Source organism: Eublepharis macularius, chromosome 8, assembly GCF_028583425.1.
Source record: "Eublepharis macularius isolate TG4126 chromosome 8, MPM_Emac_v1.0, whole genome shotgun sequence".
Taxonomy (NCBI): Eukaryota; Metazoa; Chordata; class Lepidosauria; order Squamata; family Eublepharidae; genus Eublepharis; species Eublepharis macularius.
Window position 1 is genome coordinate 865855 of NC_072797.1, and position 25070 is coordinate 890924.

Here is a 25070-nt window from a genome sequence, read left to right on the forward strand (position 1 = left end):
CATGCAGGGCTAAGGGAAGGAAAATGGTACCAGTGCAGGTGGGACCTTCAGGAACACGCACACACCTTCCTGTCCAGTGGGCAAGCAAGTCGCCTCTCTTGTTGACTGCTGCTGGACCCCATTTTGAGCAGTGCAAGACACAAGGCTTTCCTCCAGCGCGCAGTCAACGGCTTCAGCGAGGGTCTCCCCGTTCTCTCCACCAGCCTAACTTGGAGGTGCTCGAGGCACCTATGAGCCCATGTATTTCATGCTTGTGGGGCACCCCACGGAAAGCGTCAGGTAGCCTCACCAGTCACAACTCCAGAGGGCAGCTCTTTGCCAGCACCTTTTTTATTAATGTGCATCATAAATAAAGAAATAAATAAAGGCGAGACACCCTGTTCTAACGCCAGAAGTACAAATTAAATAATGGCGCCATGTCCGCAAGAGCCGTATGTACACATAGGAGCAACCTTTGCAACATCGGAGACGCCCTCGGCAGATTTCGGCTGGGCGGGGGGCAGCACCGCAGCCGAGGCTCTGCACACGGGCTGGCCTGCGCAATAATACTGTTTCCTTAGCTACACTGAGATAGGGGACCCCAAGGGCTGGCGCTGCCCCCATACACAACTTGTCCCCGAAGGAGGCATGGAACACAGCACAGAAGTAGATTTCCAACCCCCTGGAAGACCCTTCCTCAGAATCATGTGGCAGGCAGTTCCACCACCACCAGCCTATTTCCACTTTGGTGGCCTCTATGGCCCTCCTACTGCTGTGCTCTTTTGTCACTTAAAAATGCTAAAAACCACGGCAGTCGCTTGGAAGAGGGGACGCCCCTCCCCCCAGCTGGAAGCAATGTCCCCTCCCCCATTCCAGAATGTCCCCTCCCCCTACGTCCCGGGGTCCCCATCAGTGGGCAACTCCCACAGACCAGCTACTTCTACCACAGAACAGCCGTCAACTGCTACCAAACCACTACACACACACAGATACTGGGGGGACTACTTTCCCTGCTCGGCGCGGGGCTCGCCTGCCCCTCCCTCCCTGGCTGGCTCCCACTGGCTGCACATCGGCCCTGCGGCAATGCCGTGTTAACGTAAGTGAGCACAGAGTCCTGGGGCGGGGCTTCCTGCCACCAGCAGAGGAGAGGCCCCTGCCTGCACACACAGATGGAAGAGGAGCGATGCATGCTGGGGACTGTAGTTGGACAAGGACCACCCCGTTGGATCTCAGGCGGGCGTCTGCATCCTGCCCAGACCACTTTCGCCCCTGGAGCCTAAAGTTTATGTTGGAGGATAGCTGAAGATGGAGCTGGAGGAGGAAAGAAAGGGGGGGCTGCGAGGGACTCCCCTGGCGGAGCGCGAGAGAGCATGCACAGTGCTTGGCAACCTGGCATCCCTGCCAGCCCCCCACGGAGCAGGGCAGAGAAAAGGGCGTGGGAAGTCAGCAACACAGCAAGGAGCCTCGGGGGCCAGGGAGAAGGCGTGTCTGTCACAGCCCTGCCGGGCAGGCGGCCAGAGCACGTGGACCTGTGCTTCCTGGGACATCGGGCCCCGTCCCGTCAATAGTCCTCGTCTTCCTTATGGGTGACATAGACGATGGGCACCAGCCCGCTCTCTGCTCCTCGGCTGCACCTGAGCCAGTCAGCATCCACCTTGCTCGCCACACGCAGGATGTCTCCCTTCTTGAAGCTCAGCTGCCCAGCCTCAGTGGCGATGTGGTGGCAAAGGGCCTTCACCTCGCTGGAAACGGAGAGCAGAAAGGAATGAGGGTCCAAAGAGAGTCAGCGCAGCACACAGAGGCCACAGCAGCTGCCTGGGATGTGGGAGAGCCACGTTCAGCTGTGGAGCTCGGTGGCAAACCCCGGGCAAGCCAGCTGAGCTGGGTGTGTTCTCTCTCTCGCTAACCTATTTTAGCCTGAGATAAGGAAAAGGTGGAACCCCGGAAGAAGGTGGTTGGCAGTGGAGGGGCCAAGCCTATGAGCTGTTCACTCAGGAAGGCTTAAACTTTTTTGCTCCGCCCAGCTTGGCAGAGGGGTGTGCCAGCCACAGAGGTGAGCTCAGGCTGGACAGCTTTTGCCAATGGGTCAGGGGAGTAACACAGTCCAGGGACCACATGCACCTTAGTAAAGGCTGCTCCTCTCTTCCAGAATGCAGGCAGAGCACGTGTGGAGGAGCTCTTTGCAGAGATCACTACAGTCCATAAACCAACTGGTTGTCTGCTGGAGGCTAAGGGGATCTCTGTGCAAAAGACCAAGGAATAGCTCAGTCTGGCCATGTGATCTCTGTGTGGGTCTCCCCATTTCTGCAAAAAATCTTGGGGTGGTAGTGGACAGCTTGATGAAAAGGTCAACTCAACATGCAGCAGCAGTGAAAAGGGCAAACGCCGGGCTGGGGATTATTAGGGAAGGGACTGAAAGGAAGACCGCCGGTGCTGCAGCGCTCCTGTATCGAGCCAAGGTGCGGCCTCGTCTGGAACACGCCGTGCGCCCTTCTGGCTGCGCATCTCAAAAGGGGTATTGCAGAGCTGAGTCTTGTATCTGATGAAGGGAGCTTGGCTCTCAGAAGCTCACAGTCTGCCTGGGAATCTGGCGGGTCTCTAAGGTGCTGCCACTCAAATCTCGCAAAGCTGGGAAAAGTGCGGAGGGGGCAACCGAGACGATTGGTGGTGGTGGTGGGGGGGTTTGAAGCATCTTTCCCATCAGGAAAGGCTGCAGTCTTTTCCCTAGAAAGAAGATGGCTAGTTGTGGGGGGGGGGGACGGGACATGAGAGATGTGTATAAAATTCCACGGGGGGGGGGGGGTGGAGAAAGCGGAGAGGGGGAGCTTTTACCCCCCCCTCCCATAAAACTGGAGCTTGGGGGCACCCAAGGAAGTGGATGGGCAGCAGGTGCAGGAGAGCCCAAAGGAAACGCCGCTTCGGGCAAGGAGTCAGCGCATGGGGGGATTCCCGGCCAGTGGAGGTGGCCCTGAGCAGAGATGGCTTTAAAGGGGGGGGAGGGGGGTAGGCAAGTTCCGGGGGGAGAGGCCCATCAGTGGCCGCCGGCCGTGGGGACCGAAGGGAGCCTCCACCCACAGAGGCAGCCAACCCCTGACCCCCCGTGCCAGGAGGCAGCCTCAGGAGGAAGCCGTGGTTTGGCCCTCCAGGGCAACTGGCTGGCTGCTGTGTGAAACCGCGTGGAGGGTGAGGTGGGCCCTTCCTGGCCTGATCCTGCGGGGCTTCTCTGCTGATCTCCTGCTCACTCCCTTCCACCCCCGGGGCTGGCTCTCCCAGCCCCGCTGCTCCCTCGGGCATTTCCCCTGCAGCCCCATCGACGGCTAGCAACTCTGATGTATTCTTGAACCTGACCACGTCCGAGGCCTGCAAAAAAGCCAGGCGCCTGGCAGAGGAGCCCGGGGGCCTGTTCCTCAGCGCACACGTGGCCCGGGCCTACCTCACTCACCAGGGTGTGTCCAGGGACATGGCCCTGTCCAGCGACTGCTGCTTGCGGCACGACAGGGGGCAATCCGCAGGCAACCTCTCCGGCTCCGAGGCAGTCTCTCTCCACATGCCAGCCCCCACGGTCTGGGCCATCAGCTGGAACACGGAGCGATCCAGGCTCAGCCAGCCAGAGGGCATCCTGGGAAGAAGGCTGGGGGTCAGCAGCGCCCCTCGGACCACGAGGTTCTCCCTGCCCAGAACCTTCCCTTCCCAAGCACGCCACGGCCCCCAAGAGCCTCCTCAGACAAGGCCTTCAAGACCCCCCCCCCGCCACCCGAGCTCTTTCTCTACCTGTTGGCCTGCTTGGGCTCCTTGGACACCTTCCGGGAGCCAAAGAGGTGCCCCCACTTGGGCTGGCTGTGCTCGGGGCTGCAGGCACTGCTCTGCCCCAGCCCCGCCTGTTTCGGGGCTGGCCCACGTTCTCTCTCCTTGCTGCGCTTCAGGTCCGTGAGCTCCGAGTCGGGTGGGCTGCCCATCCAGAAGGGGCGGCTTTCCTCCTTCGCCTCTTCTCTGGTCAGGGGCTCCTGCTTCTCTGCAGGTTCTGCCACCCGAGGCCTCTCCTTGACCGGTACTTCCGTGATGGGGCAGGCCTCCGCCCCTTCCACCACCCCTTCCCGCGGGGGAGGCCCCTTTCTGGACTCAGCCTGCTTGACCGTGGTGCCCGTGTCCGCCTTCTTCTTCCGCTCGTATCGGATGAAACGAGAGCCTTCGGCTGACCCTTCGATGTAGACCTGGGAGCTCTGCATGAGCTGGTACCACCAGCTGGCCTGCTTGTCCTTTCTCGGCTCCGAGGGGGCCTCCTTCCCGCCGCCTCTGCAGGGAGCCCCCACGCCCCTGACCCTGGCTTCCGTCTTCTCCTGCTCGGACGCCCAGCTCCGGCTGCTCCCCTCCGAGCTGCTCCCTCGGGTCCGCATCAGCTGCAGGGTGGAGTGGGCGGAAAGCACCAGGCCCTGCTTGGTGCGGAGCAGCTCCTTCCGCTGCTGCTGCTCCTGGCCCGCCTGCAGCAGGTGGTGCTCGAAGAGCAGGTCCAGGCCGAAGGGCAGCAGAGACAGCGGCTGCAGCAGCAGCAGCACCTCCTCGAAGAGGCCCTGGCACACGCCGTGCGACAGCGCCAGGAAGCCCGCCGGCTGGTAGTGCGCCTGGATGACGTCTGCGGGGAGAGGGCCACACCCACGTCAGCCAGGGCTCCCAGTTCCCCTCTTCCTTCTTCCCACTGACACACCCACCCACCCCTTGCCCTCCCCAACAACACCTTCAGTTCTAGGCTCCACTTGCTCACAAATGGCGCAACGCAGGAGAAATCTTGTACCCTTCCTCACTTCTGGACTCTCTTAGGGCCAAACTGCCCATTACGGTTTCCAACGGGTTGTGCGTGGGCTCCCCTCGTCTAAATTTGAATCAGTCAGCCACACATCGCCCTGGGGGCGGGGGGGGGGATGAGTTCCCAGTAGGGCCGCTGCAGACCCTGGACTGAAACAGGTATTACTGGCCGCACGAGAAGAGAGCCGGCCTGGCAACGGCGTTATCTCCCTATTTGCAAGGCCTGTTTTTCTCAGATATGTTCTCGCTGTTCCAGTCTTGGCAAGAGAGAAGCTACAGGCGTCGAATGGATGGCCAGAACAATCTCAACCGCTTGTTCCGAAGATGTTCAGAGTTTATTTCCTCAGACGTCTGTTATAGCTCAGACAGACACTCAGGACATACCACAGGAAGGTGACAAATGGCAGGATTCTGGTACCGTCCTGTGGGTTTCATGTCACTGGGCCTATACTAGACAGCCACGCCCCAAAACCCCTTAAATCTCTCAGACTTGGGTTGCATGAGATGATATAATCTTTTAAATGATGTAAACAAACAAACAATTTATTTTATCTTTTACTTCTAAGATATACAGGATAAGGGACTGTGACATACACACTTGCCTGTTTCTAAATTTTTTTAATACATGGAATTAGGGGTGTGCGCTTCAGGTATCCGATTCGGCATAAATGCCCAAATTGGACCTGAGCCATAAAGATTTGGGGTTTCCGAATCTAAGCTTCCTGAAGTGATTCATATCACTTTGGGAAGCTTTGGGGGCTTTAAAGTTTAAAGGGCTCCCTCCCTCCTACCACCCCACTTACCTGGCCCTTCGCTGCAGCGCTGCTGCAAGGGAGGTGGTGACGCGGGGGGCAGCTCCAGCCTTCCCCGCCACCCCTCTGGCTGCTGCTGCAGTGGAAGAGGTGGCGCGGGCGGTGGAAATGCCAGCTCCAGCTTTCCCTGCTGCCCAGCTGGTGTTTTTTCTGGCTCCACGGCCAGGTAAGTGGGGTGGGGGGGGATGGGAGGACTAAGTGAGAGGTGTGGGGTGTGGGGGCTGGGAGACAGCTCCCCCCCCCTCACTTTGGTATGCTCCGAATATTTACGGAGCATACCGAAGTGATTTAAATACCTGAAGCTGAAGCAGCTTGCCGCTTTGGCTTTTGGGGTATTACAAATCATTTATGGAAAAAACTAATTTTTTCCCGTACACACCCCTACACGGAACATGGTTTTGTATTTCTGTGATCCCTACATACTTGACTATTTCAAGATTGATTAGACTGATTTTAACTAACACGTAAAAGACAACCATGAGTGATTTTTCTCGGGGATTCATGGTTTTCTCTCGACACCCGGAATAAACAAACTTCTGGCTCCTCTTTAGCCAGAGGGCTGCTTGTCTTTACAAAGGAGGCTGAAGAAGAGAACGGCCCTTTCAGTACAGCAGTTTGGGTTTAGCTTTAAACGAGACGGAGACTCTAGTTTCCAGCAGTCCATTTTCAAAGGAACACTCTCCCTGCAGGAGGGAGACACTCCATAAAAGGGCGACATACATGACGGAATGATTCAAAGCTGGCCCAGGGAACCGAGTCGTGCCGTTTGGCCCTTCCAAGGGTTTACCATTCTGGGGAGGTGGTGAGGAGTCTGTCCTCACACCTGCTGCTGCCAACAGGTTTCCTAATTGCCACCACAGAGAGAGAGCTGCTGCCCCCCCCGCCCCGTATTTCAGGACCAGCTGCCAAAGGGCTCCTCCCCACCCACCACAAGTCCTGGTGCCTCTGCTGTCCCCAGGGGTGGGACCCCTGGAGGACTACAAGGGACTTGAGTCAAGTTGCAAAACAGGGAAGGGGCTCCAACTTCTTCACTTGTCGCAAGATCCACCATAAGGCCCCGGGGGCACCGTCGTCCCCCCCCCCTCAGCTAGCTGAGCTTTCCTGCCTTCTGAGTCTCCACTCTTCCAAATGCTTGTCATAGCTGCAGACACGTACTGCCCTCCCCCAGCCCCAATTCCACCATAGCTGCCCTCACCTTCATGGTTGTAGAGATGATTAAACCAGAACTCCAGCGATCGGATGCTAGAAGAAAGCAGGAGAAGGCCGTGAAACACAGCACTGACTGGGGTGCGGGGGCCCAGAGCACTGACCGGGGTGCATGGCAAAGGGCCCAGAGGGGTATCTCCAGCCAGGCTGCCCCCCCCCCATGACCTTCCCCCAAGGAGTTCTGGGGCGCGCACACACATCTGCTTTCCTGTTTTATCCTCACAACAGCCCTGTGAGGTAGTTAGGAAGAGAGCGAGAGAAACTGACTGGCCCAAGGCCACCCCCAAAAACTTGCCAGCAGACTCTGGACTGGAAACCAGCTCTTTCATATTCCTGCCCACCCCCCACGCCCTCAGTGCAGAAGCAGATGAGCCAAGCGCAAGCGGAAAGGAAAAATGGGTCTGAAACGCTCCACCCCCACAACAGAGAAGCAGGCCTCCCTCCTGCTCCCCCCACACCCAGCGCAGAGCCGGCTGGTCCTTCCCCCAGGTGAAGTGACTGGTGGCCCCTGTACCAGGCAGGGTCCAGCCCGGGCATCTCAATGGGCATTCAGCAAAGGGCCCCCCCTCCCACTCCGAGGCCACGCTGGATTGGAAAATTAATGCCCGGGGGCCCGCGTGAAGCCCCCTCTGTGCTGGGCTCCGGATCCAGATCAGGCCACTGCCGCACTTCCAACCAAAGATGGTTCAACTGGGAAGGCTGTTGCCGGGAGGGAAATTTCAACGAGAAGAGACACTTCCGCCAATGCCTTCAATGCACCAAAGTGTGTAACGATCTCCGTCTGTCCCAGGTAACTGGCCGGGGTGGGGGCCTAACTGCATTCCCCCCCCCCATTTTAAGTAGAGGGCATGAGCCTCAGGCAAGCCAGGGGCAGGGGAGAATATTCCCAGCCCCGGGTTATCTTCCTTGCGCCACACAGAACCCCATGACCTCCTGCCCCACTGCTTACTTGAGAAGACCCAAGATGAAGGTGTTGAAGCGCATGGTATGGCTGGTGAGCTCCGGGTACTGGCTGACCTTGCTGTAGAGGCCATGCAGGACCCTGGTGGAGGGGCCTGCGGAGGAGAGGGCGGAGGGTCAAGAGCAGATCAGGGAAAGAACAGCCCCCCCCCAAAGACACCGGGTTCCTCCTGGCCCCTCCCCCCCGGTCCACCTCCACACTTCCCAAGGGACGCTCCAGCGAGGGAGTCCACAGGCAGCTCCGACCCTCGCCCGAGAGGCCTCGTGGGGGCCGGGCACCCCCCCCGCCCAGGGACAGAACATCTCCTCATTTGGTCCAGACCATCAACGTCACAACACAAATGCAGTGACGTTAAGAGAAAGCAAGGCCAGAGCAAGGAGCCCCGGGGCTAAACGGGTGTCCAGAGAGTGGGTCCCCCACTCCCGCCCCAGACGTGCAAAGTCAAACACCTGGAGATCTTCCAAGGAGCCTCTCCAGGTTCCTTATTTGGGATCACATCTGACAGGGGAGGGGCTGGTGGGGGAGAAGGGAGCGTGGGGGGCATCGATTTCATCCAGATCTCTGATGTGTGACCCACCTCCTGCCTCCGAATGGGGTCGGCTGAAAATAAGCTGAGCCAAGAAGATCACAAGCCGTGGCTCACAAAAGCCAGTGCCCCCCCCCAATGCCTGTGGGAGCTGACTGCGACCATGGCGGGGGTGGGGTGGGTGGGGGGCAGGGCCGGAGAGCTGGGCGTTCCTTTGCCTGAGTGGGCAGGCCAGGCCAGGCTCTTCTCACACCAGGCAGGACTCTGAAGCCCCAGGCAGCAGAGCAGGGCAGGCAGGCAGCACAGCTCTGAAGGGGCCCCGGCCCCACAGGGAGGAGGCACACAACCCCCTGCCTCCCGGGGAGGCAGAAGAGACAGCCCGTGAGTGCTGGCGAAGGAAGCAGAGCCAACGGCCAGCACTTCTGCTCAGGACCCTCGGTGTTCCGGCCACGGTTTGGCCCCACCTTTCTCCCGGGGGCAGGCAGGTGTCCGCCCTCTTCTGAGCAGCTTTTGCAGACAATCCAAGACAGCAGAGAGGGGGAGACCGAAACCCTCACCCGGGATCCCCCCCATGTGCTGCCCCACCCATCACAAACGTAACAAGAGTCCAGGGGGAACTCCCCCCCCCCGCCCAGCTCACTTGCATCAGGAAGCCCACCTGGCCCGAATCCGTCTTCTCCCTGGCCCCCTGCCTTCACTGTGAAAAACTGAGCTCTCGTACCCTTTTAAGAGCAGCACACCCGCAGGCCCTGCCATGAGGAGGCGCGCGCGCTCGCTTTACCTAAGGGCCTTGCTGCACCCCTTGCAAATAAAGGGGTCGGTACTGCTGCAAGGAAGAGCAAGAAGTGCCCCGGGGGGTGGGGGGCGGCGGCAAGGCGGCTCCATACCCAGCTGAGTGGAGGCCTCCACCACGCTCCAGGGGATGTTGCGTCTCTGGCCCACGATCACGTCCAGCACGTAGGCCTTGAGCCCGTCGCTCAGGAGGTCGCGGATGGCAGGACACAGGTACTTCAGGACGAGGTGCCCCACATTGGGGCTCACGGAGCTGTTCCCCAGCTTGGCCTGGAAGGGGGCGAGAGGAGAGACCGTGTTACAGCCGAAGCACACGGGGCCGGCTCCTCCGCCTCCATCAGGAGCCTGGCTGCATGGGGGGCGGTGGCGGGGGGGGGGGGCAGAGACTGCTGGGCAGGGCCCTTTCCCACCCCACTGCACTTCTCACCGGGGAGGGGGAGGGAGAGGGGGCTGCGCCATGGCTGGGAGATGTTCCCTCCCACATATGAAAAGGAGAGCACCCCCCGCGGACAGGAAGTGACATCAAACACTGGCAGCAAGGGTGGGGTCTGAGTCACAGTCTGCTCTGCAAGGCACAGAGGCTTGGGGGGGGGGAGTCTCAGCGAAGCTCGGAGGGTCGCACTTTCTGGCACTCTGCCACAGTGCCCTACACTCCACGTGGAAGCTCACAAGCCAAAGCCCTGTGAAGCAGGCCGCTCCAGTTTCCCCTTTTCAGGCAGAAGCCCAAGCCCAGAGGGGGGCTTGGACCTGCTGCTCTCACTTCCACCCCCACTGGAACTGGTGTTGAACCCAGTCCAGGCCCAGCTGCAGGGCTGAGGGCAGGCCCTCAGGGCCAAAGAGACAAGCCGCTCAGCCGCTGTTCCTCAGCATGGCTAAAAATAAACAGGAGGGAAGAAGGACTGGGGGCAGGCAGCAGGGTCATGCTGGGCCCTTTCCAGGAACAGGGAGGTCTGGCTGGGAGCATGCCAGCCCCCCTCTCCTGCCCGCCCACCCAGCCAAGCACCTGCCCTGCTGGCTGCCGGCGGAGGAGAAGGGGGCCCTTCCCCACATTTGCAGCACTGCCTGCTGTCCTCCCCTGCCTGAGCCCAGGGTCTGGGGTTCCCAAAGGCAAGGGCTCCGGCCACTACAGGGAGAAGGCAACCCAGTCCCAGGCCCCACAGGGCCCAAAGGCCCTTTCCAGCCCCCCCCCCCCCCCGCCCAGCCCTGCTGCTTGAAACCGGAAGGAAGGACAACATAGCAGGGCCATCGCAGAAGCCGGAGTCAGGAGGGCGCTGAAGTCCAAAGGAGCTGCTGGTTGATGCGCCAGAGAGCCATAAGAAAACTAGAAAGAGAACCCCCTCCAGGCCCCCGGCCCCCCAAAAGAGGCAGGCTGGGGGGAGATTTCTTGGGGGAAAACAGCAAGGGAGGGGGTCAGGGTTATGCTCAGCACAACACCTTAGAGGCAACCCCCCTCCCAATGATCTGGAGGTCACTGTGCAGAGGGGGGAGGGCGAGCGTGCATTCCCCACCAAGCCCTCCCCCCACCCATGGCCCAGGGGCACCATTTGCCCGACTGGGGGGGGGCACCTGCGCCCTTCCAGCGGGGAAAAAAAACACTCCCCCGGGGCTGTTTTGTGTGAAGCTACCGGGGGGGGGGGTGAGAGACACCCTGAAATTACTCCCCCTCCTGTGCCATGGTCCCGATCCAAAGCAGGCTCCTGCTGTGCTTGGGAAATGGGCTGCCAGCAGCTGCTGCCTGGTGGAAGGGAATCAGGCGTGGGCCCAGGAATCCCCAACCTGACCGGTTATAAAACCAGAATGTCCAGTTTGGAGATCCAGACGTGGCTCCTCCCCAAATAAATGCATCCTGCAAAGGACGTGTCCCAGGCACGGGTCTCTTTCTGCCCAAAGGTGGGAAAGGTGAGGCAGGCCCCGAAGCAAAAGGCGAAAGAGACGCAGGACTCTTCCCCTGGGAAGGCGCCCCCCCTCCCGTCCCTCCCTTACCTTCACCCCAGGGTCTCTGCTGGTCCCAAAATGTGCCACAATGAGGTCCACCGCCATGTTGATCGCCTTGACCAGTCCTGGAAGACCAATGCGAGAGCAGAGCTGAGAGCCACCCGAGCGGTGGGAGGGAGAAGGCAAACCTCCCCGAATCTCCAAGCAGCGCAGGAAGCTGTCCTCCCGCCTCTCCAGAAAGTGTCTGCTTCCAAAGGGTGGCACGTGGCTGGCAAACGCCGGGGCCAGAGTCTGCAGCGTGCCTGTCCTTGGCGACTCCCTTGGCCTGCGCCATGAGCTGCTCACAGCTGCAGGCAGCCTCACGCCCAGGGCTCCGGGCACAAATGCAACGGGTGCATCTCAGCTGCTGCACAGCACAGTCCCGAAGGCTCACGTTCAAGGTGGTGCAGCCGGACACAGCCGGGAAAGGCACCCGCCATTCAACAGGCCAAAGAGGGCTCAAAGGATCCCAGCTAGAGAAACCACTTCAAGCGTGGCTGCTTGGAAGACCAGCGGAAGTTCTCTGCAATGGATCTGCTGTCCTCCCTCACAGTTCCTGGTGCCTCAAGCCCCGTCCGGGAACATGACCCTCCTCCTCCTCCCGTGTCTCTTCTGTCCAGCCCATGGCATCCTCCTCCTCCTCCTCTTTGCTGGGCCAGAGCTGAGTGGGTAGAGCAAGGAGTGGGCACGCGGGAGGCCCCATGTCCAATCCCAGAAGTTCTGACAAAAAGGATCTTGGGCAAGCAGGCTGGAAACCACTTTGCCCAAGAGCCCCACGGTGAAAAGCCATTCAGCACCTCGGGGTGGGCCATGCCAGAGTCTCCACCTGCTCGGACGCTGGCCCAGGGGGAGCCTTTGAGCGCCCCCCACCGGCCTACTTCTGACCTCATTGCTTGCTTTGGGGCTGCAGCCGAAAGGACTCACCCTTCTTCTGCAGCAGATCGATGGAGACGGATTCCGTGTTTCCGTCCGGTGACAGGCAGAACTCAGCCGGGGGCTTTTCCGCCAGGGAGAAGTAGTCTGGGAAGAAGTCGGAATAGTTGAGCGACAGCTGCTTCACCGACTGCCCTGCAGGGGGGAGTGAGGAGAGGCGCGCTGCTCAGGGCGGGTTCCTTGATGACACAGACCTCGGCTTCAGGGTCAGAAGGGGCCTGCGGCCTGACCGGGGAACCTTTGCCAGGTTCTCCTTCCCAAGCGGGGAGAGGAGGAAGTCCGGCCTCCCTGCAATCAGAGGGGGGGGGGCCTGGCTCACTTCTGGCAGCGGAGCCTTCCTCTCCCATGGATGCCAATTCCTGCATCCCTTCCGGGGCAAAGTCCATGCGAGACGGCTGTCACCCCAACACCCACAAGCTGGGGGGGGGGTGCACACCAGCCCCCCGTGACTGCCGGTCTCGGCCTCCTTAGGGAAAAGCATCATTAGAAACAAGGAGGGGAGGGGGCAGAAAGAGGGGGACCTTCAGGGGAGGAAACAGGGACCGCGCTGGGCTGTGCTGAAGGATCTCAGAAGGGAGGGGAGGGAGACCTCGTTGGGGAAGGACGAGGGGCAGCAGCAGCAGCTCAGGAAGAACGTTCCGAAGAACGCCAGGAGGTCGGCAACAGACGCGACAGCCCAGGCACACAGCGGAACCGCGGGCAGAGCACAGCCTCAGCACTAGGGCACGGCCCAGGGGAAACCGAGTCCCGGTCCCTCTGGAATCAGACGCTCTATCAGAGAGCCGGTAGGGGAAAGAGTTTAGGATGCTGGAACACAACCGGGGGGGGGGGCAGGTGCAAACCCCGCTTGGCCAGCTGCCATCCCCCCCCCCCGGTGGCAGAGGCTTCAGTGGGACAGCAGAGGGGAAATTATTCACCTCACATATTTTCCATCTTTGTCCACAGTGAGGACTCAAAGTGGCTTACGTTATTCCCCTCCCCTCCACTTTAACCTCACAACAGCCCTGCAAAGTAGGCTAGGCAGAGAGCGCCTGACTGGCCCGGGGCACCCAGCAAGCTTCCTTGGCAGAGGGGCCCCTGAAACCAGGACTCTCGGATCCTAGTCCAACAGGCTAACCACTACACCAGGCTGGCTCTCGGGAGGGGCAATCGGGGTTAGGCACCCAGGAGAGGCGTCTCTGTGGGGCCAGCGATGGCAAGACCCTCAGAGCGACCTGGGAAGGGTCCCCCAGCCCCTGCATTTTCCAGGAGGAACCTGGCAGCCCTACTGGCGCTGACTAGTCCAGTCACTCTCACAACTAACTGGCCTCAGAGGGTTGTTTGTTGTGAGGATCAGATGGAGGCAGGGAGGGTGCGGAGCACCGGGGAGTTCGACGAAACCAAAGCCTGAACCGGGAGGTGGCACAGCAGTGCCCCTGCAGGGCTCACCCGAGGAGGAAGCTGTTGGCAGTGCCACCGTGGGGCGCCAGAGGCTGGCACTACAGGTGCCTGCTGAGCAGCAGCCAGGGACCCAGAGAGCCCCCGCCGGGCCAGGGGCCCCAGCCACACCAGCCTGCTGCTCTTCTGGGCTACCTCCAGCCCACCAGCCCCAACACAGTCTGAAGCCACGTGGATTTCAGTGGGACTTCACTGCCGTCAGTTTCCACTGGACGGCACCCAGAGGAAGGAGGCTCCCTCCCTCGCTGAGCCAAGCGGTGGAAGTGCCCTCCCTTCCTGTGGTTTGAGAAGTGCGACCAGAGACCGCACGCGTCCCCCACTCCCAGGGAGAGGATCAAAGGACTGCAGCAGAGCCAGGACCCAGACAGGCCTATCCGTGGCCGGGGCGCACCACTGAGCCTGCAGCCGGCACGTCCGGCATTCAGGGCACCTGGGAACTCCAAGATGGGATTCCTCCAGGGAAGCCGGCCCTCCTGCCGCCTCCAGTCCAGGCTGCCCGTTAGCCCCGCCAGCCCCGAGACACGATCCAGCCCCAGGGGGTTTCTCCGCCGATATTCCCGCCACTTGAGAGCTTGTGGGGAGAGGTGATGGGCTGCAGAGCCACCCAAGGCAAGCAAGCCGAGGCAGACGGCAGGGGGGGGAGGGGGGAGAGAGGGAGAGAGAGAGAGAGAGAGAGAGAGAGAGAGAGAGGAACAAAGACAGCAGGTTAGTAGCAACCCAGCAAGCATTAGTTTCACACTGGCGTGGAGGCAGGGCAGGATTCCCAAACGGGGAGGAAGCCATGCTGGCAGCCAGCCCCTCAGGTGGGCAGGAGGCCTGGCCTGGACTCTCCCCAGTCCGAGAGCTGCACAGGCTCAGCAACTCGCTTGTCCTTCAGGGCCCTTCCCTCACTTCAGCCAAAGGCACTTAGGGAGGGGAGGGGATCCCCCAGCAGGGCCACTGGCCCGGGACCCACCTCGGACTCACACGTGCAGGCGCGTACCCCTTGCCTCACGACTCTCCAGTGATTTGCAAGCTCCCAGCACGACAGCTGAACCCCGAGGGCCCACTCCACCCGTGCAAGGCGCCTCTCGATGCTGCAGCTGGGGCGTGTGGGAACCCTCCCCAAGCGACTCTGGGCTAAGAAATGCCCTGCCCCAATCACGCGGCAGGGAGGCTCTCCCTTAGCAAGAGCACCTCCCAAACCGGCTAGCCTCCTCCCGACACTTCTTTTGAGTCCCACCATCCAAATAGACATAGTCTGCACCCCCCCCCCCCGCCAAACCACAGGCACAAAAAGCCTGGGAGACCGAGGAAAGAGAAGCTTGGCTGCGTTCTGACCTGGGCGGGGGGGGGGGCTGTACCACATGAGGCTGCAGCCTCTGCCCTCCCCAACCTCCACCCCATCCGTTCCAGTCCCTTATGGAGAATCACACCAGAAAGATTTATGATGGGACCCACACCAAACTTCACCCTGCCTCCCCCCCACCCCCACCCCCACCCCATACCTCCCTTTTGACTTCCTGCCCCTTTGGTAATTTCCCCTATAAAGACATGCAGCAGCGTTTCCTCTGCACAGCATCTGAAGGCGGGAGCTCTGCCTCAGGCAAGATGGTGCTGGAATGACCGTGGTGCCCCAGGACAACCGTTTTATTTTGTGAGCACGGCCGAACACGGCCACCCCTCTGACACAGTGATGGCCGATACAGGAGTTCCCCCAAAGCCTCCCCCCCACCCCCCACCCCCCCAGTTTGCTCAATGCCTGCCAAATGCTCAGAAGTGCTTCCCTCTGTAAATGGCCCACCTACCATTCACGGGACGGGCCACGATGGCCCCCAAAGATCCGGCGCCAACCGGCTCGCTGCAGCCAGCCTTCCCCTGAAGGTCAGCGTGTCCCCCTGCTCTGGACCAGCTCATCCCGTTGGTCCCCACAGGAGGGAGGGAGCCGCCACGCAGCTGGTTCTCGTCAAGCGGCTCCTTCTGTTCCGGCAGCGTCTTGGCCACTGGCTGGGGACTCGCCTTTTTGTGCCCGGTCTCGGCATGGGTGCTGCCTCGGGTGGCCTGGCTGCCCAGGGCCGGGGAAGGTCCGGCAGGCAGGAGGTTGGCAGAGACAGGGCAGGACCTGCTTCGGGGGGGCTGGTTCTCAGATGTTGGGGTGCAGGAAGAAGAGTCCACATTTTGGAAGAAAGGCACGTTGCTACGCACAGGGGAGTAGCTGCCCAGAGGCGACGGGCGAGTGGCCTCCGGGACAGGCTTCTTGGTGCATCCGTCACCGAGGGAAGCCGCTCCATCCGCCAAGCGCTGGCCAGGACCCAGGGTGCCCACTGCCTTGGGCTGGTCAGCCGAGGTGGCAGATGTGGAGGACTGGGAGGCAGAGGACAGCTGTTGGCTGGCGGGCCGGCTGGCCGCAGAGAGGCTGTACAGCTGGGAGAGGCTGGAGCCGAAGTGGCTGTGCAGGCCTCGCCCCTTGGGCTGCTTCGGGAAGTGGTGCTGGAACACGAAGGGCTGGATGGGCAGCGTGGTGGGCCGCTGGTCCTTGCTGTAGCGCACCACCGCCGCCTGGCTGTCTGCGGCCCCACCTGCAGGGGAGGCAGAGAGGGAGTGAGGGCAGGGTGGGACGGGCAAAAGGCGAGGAGGGAGCAGGGACTCCAAGGAGCACCCACGGGGGAGGCGGGGGGCTCCATGTACCTCAGCCCACCCCCCACCCCCAGCCTAGATTCCAACTGCCACAAAACATGAGGACCAGAAGAGGGGAAGGGAAGGCTGTCTGCCCCCTTGGTGCTCTCAAAAAGAAGATGTTTTAAGGTTGTTTTTAATTAAAAAGCTAGACTGAAGGGAAGGGGGTGAAGAAGACTTCATTCTCTGGCAATCCAAACGGGAGAGGTCAAACCCTAACTCCCGTCAGCAAACAAAGGGCACCTTGGCAAGACACACGGGAAGCGCACGCTCTGCCACCTCGGAGGACGGTATTGGAGGGCACCAGAGACGGAGCGTTTTAGCACAGCCACTCTCAGCCTGTGGCAGTCCCTCTGCCCGGAAGGGCACGTCTCCCTGGACCTTCCCTTTGGCAGCTGGGAGAACTGCTGGGTGGCAGAGACCGCCAGGAGGGGAGGTTTGCTACATCACCCCCACTGCGTGCACGTCCAAGCCACGAACACACTTCGTTCCCACCGGCCTAGGCACGTGCCTCTGTGAGTGGGCAGACTGGGACGGCTCAGCTAGGGAAACAGCACAGGATCTGCCCCCCAGGCCTCAATCCCTCTTCAGCAACCCACCACACATGCTGTCCACATGCCGTTTATTCCCCCTGCAGTTCCTCAACGTCCAACTCACACCTGCATACCTCTAGCACCCCCCACCCTTCTCTTCAGTCACCCTCAGGTTTCCAGCCTCCCTTGGGAACATTCACAGCCCACTGCAAGACATGTAAGAGGGCCCCCGAGAACAAAGCCCTGATGCAACCCTTCCTGCCCTCCCTCTCATGAGCTGCCGAGGTTCACAGAATCAGCACTGCTGTCAGGTGGCCATCCTGCCTCTGCTGAAAAATCCCCAAAGAAGGGGAGCCCACCACCTCCCGAGGAAGCCTGTTCCACTGAGGGACCGCTCTAACTGTCAGGAAGTTCTTCCTAATGTTTAGCCGAAAGCTCTTTTGATTTAATTTCAAACCGTTGGTTCTGGTCCGACCTTCTGGGGCAGTGGAAAACAACTCTGCGCCATCCTCTGTATGACGGCCCTTCAAGTACTTGAAGATGGTTATCACATCCCCTCTCAGTCGTCTCCTCTCCAGGCTAAACATTCCGAGCTCCTCCAACCGTTCCTCACAGGACTTGGTCTCCAGACCCCTCACCACCTTCGTTGCCCTCCTCTGGACACATTCCAGCTTGTCTATATCCTTCTGAAATTGTGGTGCCCAAAAGTGAATACTCTAGGTGAGGTCTAACCAGAGCAGAGTAGAGCAATAACATCACTTCTCATGATCTGGACACGATGCTTCTGTTGATACAGCCCAAAATCGCATTCATCTTTTTAGCCACCACATCTCACTGCTGACTCATGTTCAGTGTATGGTCTACTAAGACCCCTAGATCCTTTTTGCCATACTACTGCCAAGACAAGTCTCCCCCATCCTACTATATTATTCCCTTAGCGTCTTCCCAACGAAGCACGTTTATGCTGGTGCACCTGCGCGGGCACACCAGCATAAAAGGGCACCATGGAACACTGCTAGTGGCGGCCGGGCAAGTAGGCCCACCACCTCCCGAGGAAGCCTGTTCCACTGAGGGACCGCTCTAACTGTCAGAAAGTCCCTCCTAATGTTTAGCTGAAAACCCTTTTGATTTAATTCCAAGCCATTTGGTTCTGGTCCGACCTTCTGGGGCAGCAGAAAATGACTCTGCGCCATCCTCTGTATGACGGCCCTTCAAGTACTTGAAAATGGTTATCAAATCCCCTCTCAGTCGTCTCCTCTCCAGGCTAAACATTCTGAGCTCCTCCAACCTTTCCTCATAGGACTTGGTCTCCAGACCCCTCGCCACCTTCGTTGCCCTCCTCTGGACACGTTCCAGCTTGTCTATATCCTTCTGAAATTGTGGTGCCCAAAACTGAACACAATACTCTAGGTGAGGTCTAACTAGAGCAGAGTAGAGCTATACCAGCACTTCTCATGAGGTGGACTCCATGCTTCTGATGATACAGCCCCAAACCGCATTTGCCTTTTTAGCCGCCACGTCACCCTGCTGCTGACTCATGTTCCGTGCACGGTGAGTGTATGGTGGGGCAGGACAGATCCTGCCAGGTTTGAAGCCCACCTCCAATTCCTCAGCGGTTTCATCTTTCGGCCTCGCCCTGTGGCACAGCCCTGGCAGAGCAGGACTTTCCAGTCAGGGCTGCCCTTTCCACTCTGAAAGTCCAAGAGGGGAGCAAAGGGAAGGGGCCACACAAGAACCACACAAGGTATGCCTGGCTCAGGGTCCGCTCCTCCCACCAGTACAGTACCACAGACCCTGTCTGTTTGGGCTACAGAAGCTTAAACACCACGGGCCTGAGGATCTGTGCTTTCCCAAGGATCACTGTTCCATCCTTCAGAAAGAGAGCTGAAGAACAAATGGTTTTATGCCCAAAAGTAAATGTCAGAACAAACGGACTGATCATTTCGAAAAAAATTATTCTTGGGAAAATGAGTGTTCAGAGATATCTAAATCATGTCCTCAGCAAAGACCATTTTAATGGTTTTAATAGAGTCAGGTGAGATTCACAAACTTAGAAATATAGAAAACAGCCACACCCTTTGTGACGGAACGGGTGCTGGCTCTCAGTCTGGGCAACTGAGCCGCCGTCAATGGCCTGCTAGCCCCACTATCTGCCTCCCACCGTCCCTGGTGGGCGTGGCTCACACTCTTTGTCGCTGCCACCACTCACTGAATTGTACACCGCCTGACTGAGGGGCAGTGAGACCCTTCTGGCTGAATTTCCCTACTGGGAAGTGAATTCCCCAATCTTTGGGTGGGCCCTGGAGAATTGGCAACCCAACAAGGTCTGGCCTGATCAGTTCCCCTGGGCTCCCTCCCTTCCCGTAGCATGCCAAGTGGGGGAGCTTACGTAGTCAGAGCACCACAAGGTCCTTTATATTCCAAAAAAGTATAATTTATTAACTATATACAGAGCACTATATACAAAGCAGGTAAAGGCACCACACATAGGGGTAGACCCCCCCCCCCCCGTTCAGAGCTCATAGGGCAGAAAATCAAACTGAAGAGAACCGCCGTCTGCTTCCCCTACCACACTGTTCCCTACTCTACCTTAAGGGGCTGGTGGTCCGAGGGAAGGTTCACTCTCTTTATTCCCTTTCTGCTGCCTCCCTCCACACTTAGGGCCCAGGCACCCGGGTTTCACCCAGCAGCAGGAGCCTCTCCTTCTTCACCCAAGAAGGGTGACTCTCTTTATTCCCTTTCTGCTGCCTCCCAGGCCCTCCACATTTAGGGCCCAGGCACCCAGGTTTCACCCCGCAGCAGGAGCCTCTCCTTCTTCAACCAAGAAGGGTGAATCCCTTTTATTCCCTTTCTGCTGCCTCCCAGGCCCTCCACACTTAGGGCCTAGGCACCCGGGTCTCACCCAGCAGCAGGAGCCTCTCCTCCTTCAACCAAGAAGGGTGACTCTCTTTATTCCCTTTTTGCTGCCTCCCAGGCCCTCCACATTTAGGGCCTAGGCACCCAGGTTTCACCCAGCAGCAGGAGCCTCTCCTCCTTCAACCAAGAAGGGTGACTCTCTTTATTCCCTTTCTGCTGCCTCCCAGGCCCTCCACATTTAGGGCCTAGGCACCCGGGTTTCCCCCAGCAGCAGGAGCCTCTCCTCCTTCAACCAAGAAGGGTGACTCTCTTTATTCCCTTTCTGCTGCCTCCCAGGCCCTCCACATTTAGGGCCTAGGCACCCAGGTTTCACCCAGCAGCAGGAGCCTCTCCTCCTTCAACCAAGAAGGGTGACTCTCTTTATTCCCTTTCTGCTGCCTCCCAGGCCCTCCACATTTAGGGCCCAGGCACCCGGGTCTCACCCAGCAGCAGGAGCCTCTCCTCCTTCACCCAAGAAGGGTGATTCTCTTTATTCCCTTTCTGCTGCCTCCCAGGCCCTCCACATTTAGGGCCTAGGCACCCGGGTTTCCCCCAGCAGCGGGAGCCTCTCCTTCTTCAACCAAGAAGGGTGACTCTCTTTATTCCCTTTCTGCTGCCTCCCAGGCCCTCCACATTTAGGGCCTAGGCACCCGGGTTTCCCCCAGCAGCGGGAGCCTCTCCTTCTTCAACCAAGAAGGGTGACTCTCTTTATTCCCTTTCTGCTGCCTCCCAGGCCCTCCACACTTAGGGCCCAGGCACCCGGGTCTCACCCAGCAGCAGGAGCCTCTCCTCCTTCACCCAAGAAGGGTGACTCCCTTTATTTCCCTTTCTGCTGCCTCCCAGGCCCTCCACACTTAGGGCCCAGGCACCCGGGTCTCACCCAGCAGCAGGAGCCTCTCCTCCTTCACCCAAGAAGGGTGACTCTCTTTATTCCCTTTCTGCTGACTCCCAGGCCCTCCACATTTAGGGCCTAGGCACCCGGGTTTCACCCAACAGCAGGAGCCTCTCCTCCTTCACCCAAGAAGGGTGACTCCCTTTTATTCCCTTTCTGCTGCCTCCCAGGCCCTCCACACTTAGGGCCCAGGCACCCGGGTCTCACCCAGCAGCAGGAGCCTCTCCTCCTTCACCCAAGAAGGGTGACTCCCTTTATTCCCTTTCTGCTGCCTCCCAGGCCCTCCACACTTAGGGCCCAGGCACCCGGGTCTCACCCAGCAGCAGGAGCCTCTCCTCCTTCACCCAAGAAGGGTGACTCTCTTTATTCCCTTTCTGCTGACTCCCAGGCCCTCCACATTTAGGGCCTAGGCACCCGGGTCTCACCCAGCAGCAGGAGCCTCTCCTCCTTCACCCAAGAAGGGTGACTCCCTTTATTCCCTTTCTGCTGACTCCCAGGCCCTCCACATTTAGGGCCTAGGCACCCGGGTCTCACCCTGCAGCAGGGGCCTCTCCTCCTTCACCCAAGAAGGGTGACTCCCTTTATTCCCTTTCTGCTGACTCCCAGGCCCTCCACATTTAGGGCCTAGGCACCCGGGTTTCCCCCAGCAGCAGGAGCCTCTCCTTCTTCACCCAAGAAGGGTGACTCTCTTTATTCCCTTTCTGCTGCCTCCCAGGCCCTCCACATTTAGGGCCTAGGCACCTGGGTGTCACCCAGCAGCAAGAGCCTCTCCTCCTTCACCCAAGAAGGGTGACTCCCTTTATTCCCTTTCTGCTGCCTCCCAGGCCCTCCACACTTAGGGCCCAGGCACCCGGGTTTCCCCCAGCAGCGGGAGCCTCTCCTCCTTCACCCAAGAAGGGTGACTCTCTTTATTCCCTTTCTGCTGCCTCCCAGGCCCTCCACATTTAGGGCCCAGGCACCCGGGTCTCACCCAGCAGCAGGAGCCTCTCCTCCTTCACCCAAGAAGGGTGACTCCCTTTATTCCCTTTCTGCTGACTCCCAGGCCCTCCACACTTAGGGCCCAGGCACCCTCGTTTCACCCAGCAGCAGGAGCCTCTCCTTCTTCACCCAAGAAGGGTGACTCTCTTTATTCCCTTTCTGCTGCCTCCCAGGCCCTCCACACTTAGGGCCTAGGCACCCGGGTCTCACCCAGCAGCAGGAGCCTCTCCTCCTTCACCCAAGAAGGGTGACTCTCTTTATTCCCTTTCTGCTGCCTCCCAGGCCCTCCACACTTAGGGCCCAGGCACCCGGGTTTCACCACGCAGCAGGAGCCTCTCCTCCTTCACCCAAGAAGGGTGACTCTCTTTATTCCCTTTCTGCTGCCTCCCAGGCCCTCCACACTTAGGGCCCAGGCACCCGGGTTTCCCCCAGCAGCAGGAGCCTCTCCTTCTTCACCCAAGAAGGGTGACTCTCTTTATTCCCTTTCTGCTGCCTCCCAGGCCCTCCACACTTAGGGCCCAGGCACCCGGGTTTCCCCCAGCAGCCGGAGCCTCTCCTCCTTCACCCAAGAAGGAGCCTAACTGACATTTTCCACCTCAGGAACGGCTGAGGCTCTCTATTCTGGCTCCACCCCTTATTTTTCCCGCCCTTTCTTGGCCCCGGGGCAGCTGGGAGCTGTAGTCCAGGAAGAAGGGCGTCCCACACCAAGACTCCTGCAGGCCCCTCCCTGGCCCCACAGCCCATTAAACCTCATGGGGAACATTTCCTCCCCTTTCTTTAAAGACAGATTAACAGCAACTGGCACTCGTTTCATCCCTGGGAACCATTTCGTTACACCCTTAAAATGCCCGAACCTCTCAGATTTGGGTTTCGTGCAGCTATCGTATCTGCAAAAGTACTTTGGTGAGAATCTCAGAAATTGTATTTTATTTTTTAAATTTAAGATAGATGAGAGATGACAGGTATGCTTTTCTATTTCTGGTTCCATTGACATACGATAGTGGCTTTTGTCACATTGTGATTCGTTTATATTTAACTATTTCAAGAGTGATTAGACAGTGCTTACATAAAAATCTGAAAAGAACACTGAGTGGTTGTTTGCTGGGATACAAGGTTTTCACTTGACACCTGGAATAAACAAACTTTTGGCCTCTCTCCAGTCAGAGGGCCGATTCATTGTCCGAGACTGGCTATTAGAGAGGACAGTTCTCTCACTACGGCCCTACGGTTTAATGGTTAATGCGGTCCTTTAGAACAGACAAACCGCCTCTCAGTTTCCACATGTCTGTTTCAAAAGGAACGCTTCCCCCATGAGGAGGGATAATACTTCCCCAACAACAGGACAACATACTGGGGGAGGCGGTCACACCCACTGCTATGCTGGTGCAATGGGGGGGGGGGCTGCAGCTGCAATCCAGCCAGCTCCAAGAGGCTCAGCGCCCATCCCCTGCTCTGGCCACTCAAAGGCCAGCTGCTGTGCCGTTATGGATCTGTATATATATGTATTTTGAACTGTGTAAATCTGAATTGTTTTATGATTTTAATTGGTATTAATTATTTAATGTGTTTTAATTGTATATGGTTGTAATCCACCCTGAGCCTGCTGGTGTGGGGAGGGTGGAATATAAATCAAATCAACCAACCAATCAACCAACCAATCAATAAAGGTGCATCTGTCTCAGTGGCAACGCTGAGCAGTCCTTGCTGGCTCTCATTCGGCAAGAGGAGGCCAGACCCACCCTCTCTCCGCACATGGAGTCCCAAGATGTTGAGTTTGGTCTGCACCCACCCACCCACCCACCCCAGCCTGCCAGAGACTAGAACTGGCATTTCACTTGACACAGCTCCATTCAGCCCCCAAATGTGCTGCTGCCACCATCAACTGGGGTGTCTTTCAGGTGCCACAACACTCAGTTTTGTAAGAAGAGGTGTCTGAGCCACTTGTGGTGCTGCGATATTCAGAACAACTAGGGACTATCCAAAGCACAATCAACACAAAAGTGTGTGTGTGGGGGGGGGGTAGACAAACGCACATCTTTCCTGTAGCAGGAGTGGAGGCTCAGCCTGTTCAATAGCACAGAAGAGATGCCAAGACAGATGTAACACAGACCAAGCGGAGCAGGACACAGGCTGGGTAGCAGGGAGAAGCCCCCCCCCAATCTCCAACTGGACCCCCTTTCTCCTCTCTAAGTATTTCTCGACAATTGCAGGGGCAATGGGAAGAGCACCCTCGGCCCTGACCCCATGGGGTGGCCAGGAGCACTGAAAAACCCCACACATATCTGGGCAATGCACTGAACCTGCCCCCCCCCCACAGCAATTCCCACCCCCAGATGTGTTTCTACCCAAAAGCACAACCAGCACTAGGAGACTCCCACTGCCCCCGGGCGGGCGGGCGGGCGGGCGGGCCCCTCCCTCTCTCCCAGCATTTACCCTGCCGTCTCCCCGGCCTTCACTTGCAACGAGAGCCCCCGTTTCTCCCGCTGGCTCTTGCAGGGACACAAGGCAGGACGCCGTCCACTGGACAACAAGCCCCAGGCTGAAACCTGAGAGGCCCCTCCGTAGGGGGGTCACATGCCACACAGGCTGGGGAACAAAACAGACCTCTCCCCTTTCAGCTCTTCCCCGCCACGGCCAGGCTGGGCGGGCGCAGTGCCCTCTGCGGGTCGGCCTGCTTCTCGTGCCTTTCAGCAGGGCCCAGCAAATTCCGTCCTCCTGGCAGCGAAAAGGACTGAATCCAAGATGCCAGCAAGGCAGCTCCCAAATGCCTTACAAGGGAAGGGGCCCTCAGAGAGCGAAGCAGACGGTGCCGTGGGGAAGCAGCCCTCATGTCCAGAGGCAGCCGTGATGCCACCCAGCGCTACCCGGGGCAGTGTTAAACTGAGTTTGTGCCCGGCCTCTGCCAGAGCATCTCCGCTGTGCTGCAGCATGCTTGGGCTCAACAGCCCCACCGGGGGTCCCTCCATCACTCTTTCAAGCCACAGCTGCAAACGAGGGGAAGGGGCTTATCGCAAGCCTCCTGGACAGCAGAGCGGCTGCCCTGGGTGGGGTTTGTTGGGGGAGAGAACAGCAAGACCTGCTAAGGGTGGCTCTCTTTCCCCTGCACGCCTCAGCCCCGAGTGGCTGTCAGTCCTCCCTCCCTCCCGAGGCTCCAAGGTGGCCGGGCCAGCCAGGCCCAGGACAGTCATGCAAGCACCGCAGCCGCCCGGCTCTCGGCCCCAGCGGTCTCTGCTGCTGGACGGCTGAACGCCTAAGGAGGATGCTCATTCCCACGTCCCCTCGTTTCCACGGCATCTTATTTATACAATGAAATGTTTCGCTTCCCTGAACACAGATGCAGGGGCCAATAACTCCGATCACGGCCCATTCCCATGGCAGGGAAGCCCTCCTTCCTGAGAAGGGACTGGATCAACCCACCTAGCAAATCCTCTAACCCATCACCACCCGTGCACGGACAGGCCTGTCAAGCGAGCAGCAGCCTTAGGACAGGCAAGGAGCCCCAAGGGACAGGCAGGCACCGTCCCGATCACCCTCCTGTCACCAATCAACTGTCTCTGCAATCCCAAGAGCAAAACTTTAGGTTCCATTCTGGCCTCAGGTGCTTGCTTAATAACAGTAATAACAATAACAGTTCATTTGTATACTGCTCTTGTGGACATATTAGTGCCTCACTCAAAGTGGCAAGCAAAGTCAGTGT

At 59.0% G+C, this 25070-nt stretch overlaps 1 protein-coding gene across 4 annotated transcripts in view; it reads right to left on the bottom strand.

Annotated features, from left to right (window-relative positions):
* Window positions 1-312: 312 nt before the first annotated feature.
* The window catches only part of RUSC2 (RUN and SH3 domain containing 2), a 42519-nt gene continuing 17761 nt past the window's right edge, over window positions 313-25070 (bottom strand). For 2 of the 4 annotated variants that reach the window (XM_054987027.1, XM_054987028.1), the window contains exons 3-12: window positions 15208-15978; window positions 13812-14012; window positions 11975-12118; window positions 11060-11136; window positions 9172-9346; window positions 7747-7852; window positions 6787-6833; window positions 3751-4609; window positions 3422-3598; window positions 313-1721 (exon numbers count right to left, since the gene is read on the bottom strand). In XM_054987027.1, the coding sequence (XP_054843002.1) occupies window positions 1541-1721; window positions 3422-3598; window positions 3751-4609; window positions 6787-6833; window positions 7747-7852; window positions 9172-9346; window positions 11060-11136; window positions 11975-12118; window positions 13812-14012; window positions 15208-15978 (2738 nt within the window). In that variant the 3' untranslated portion in view covers window positions 313-1540. The remainder of the gene's footprint in view (window positions 1722-3421; window positions 3599-3750; window positions 4610-6786; window positions 6834-7746; window positions 7853-9171; window positions 9347-11059; window positions 11137-11974; window positions 12119-13811; window positions 14013-15207; window positions 15979-25070) is intronic. The other 2 variants (XM_054987029.1, XM_054987030.1) reach the window with 2 other exon arrangements.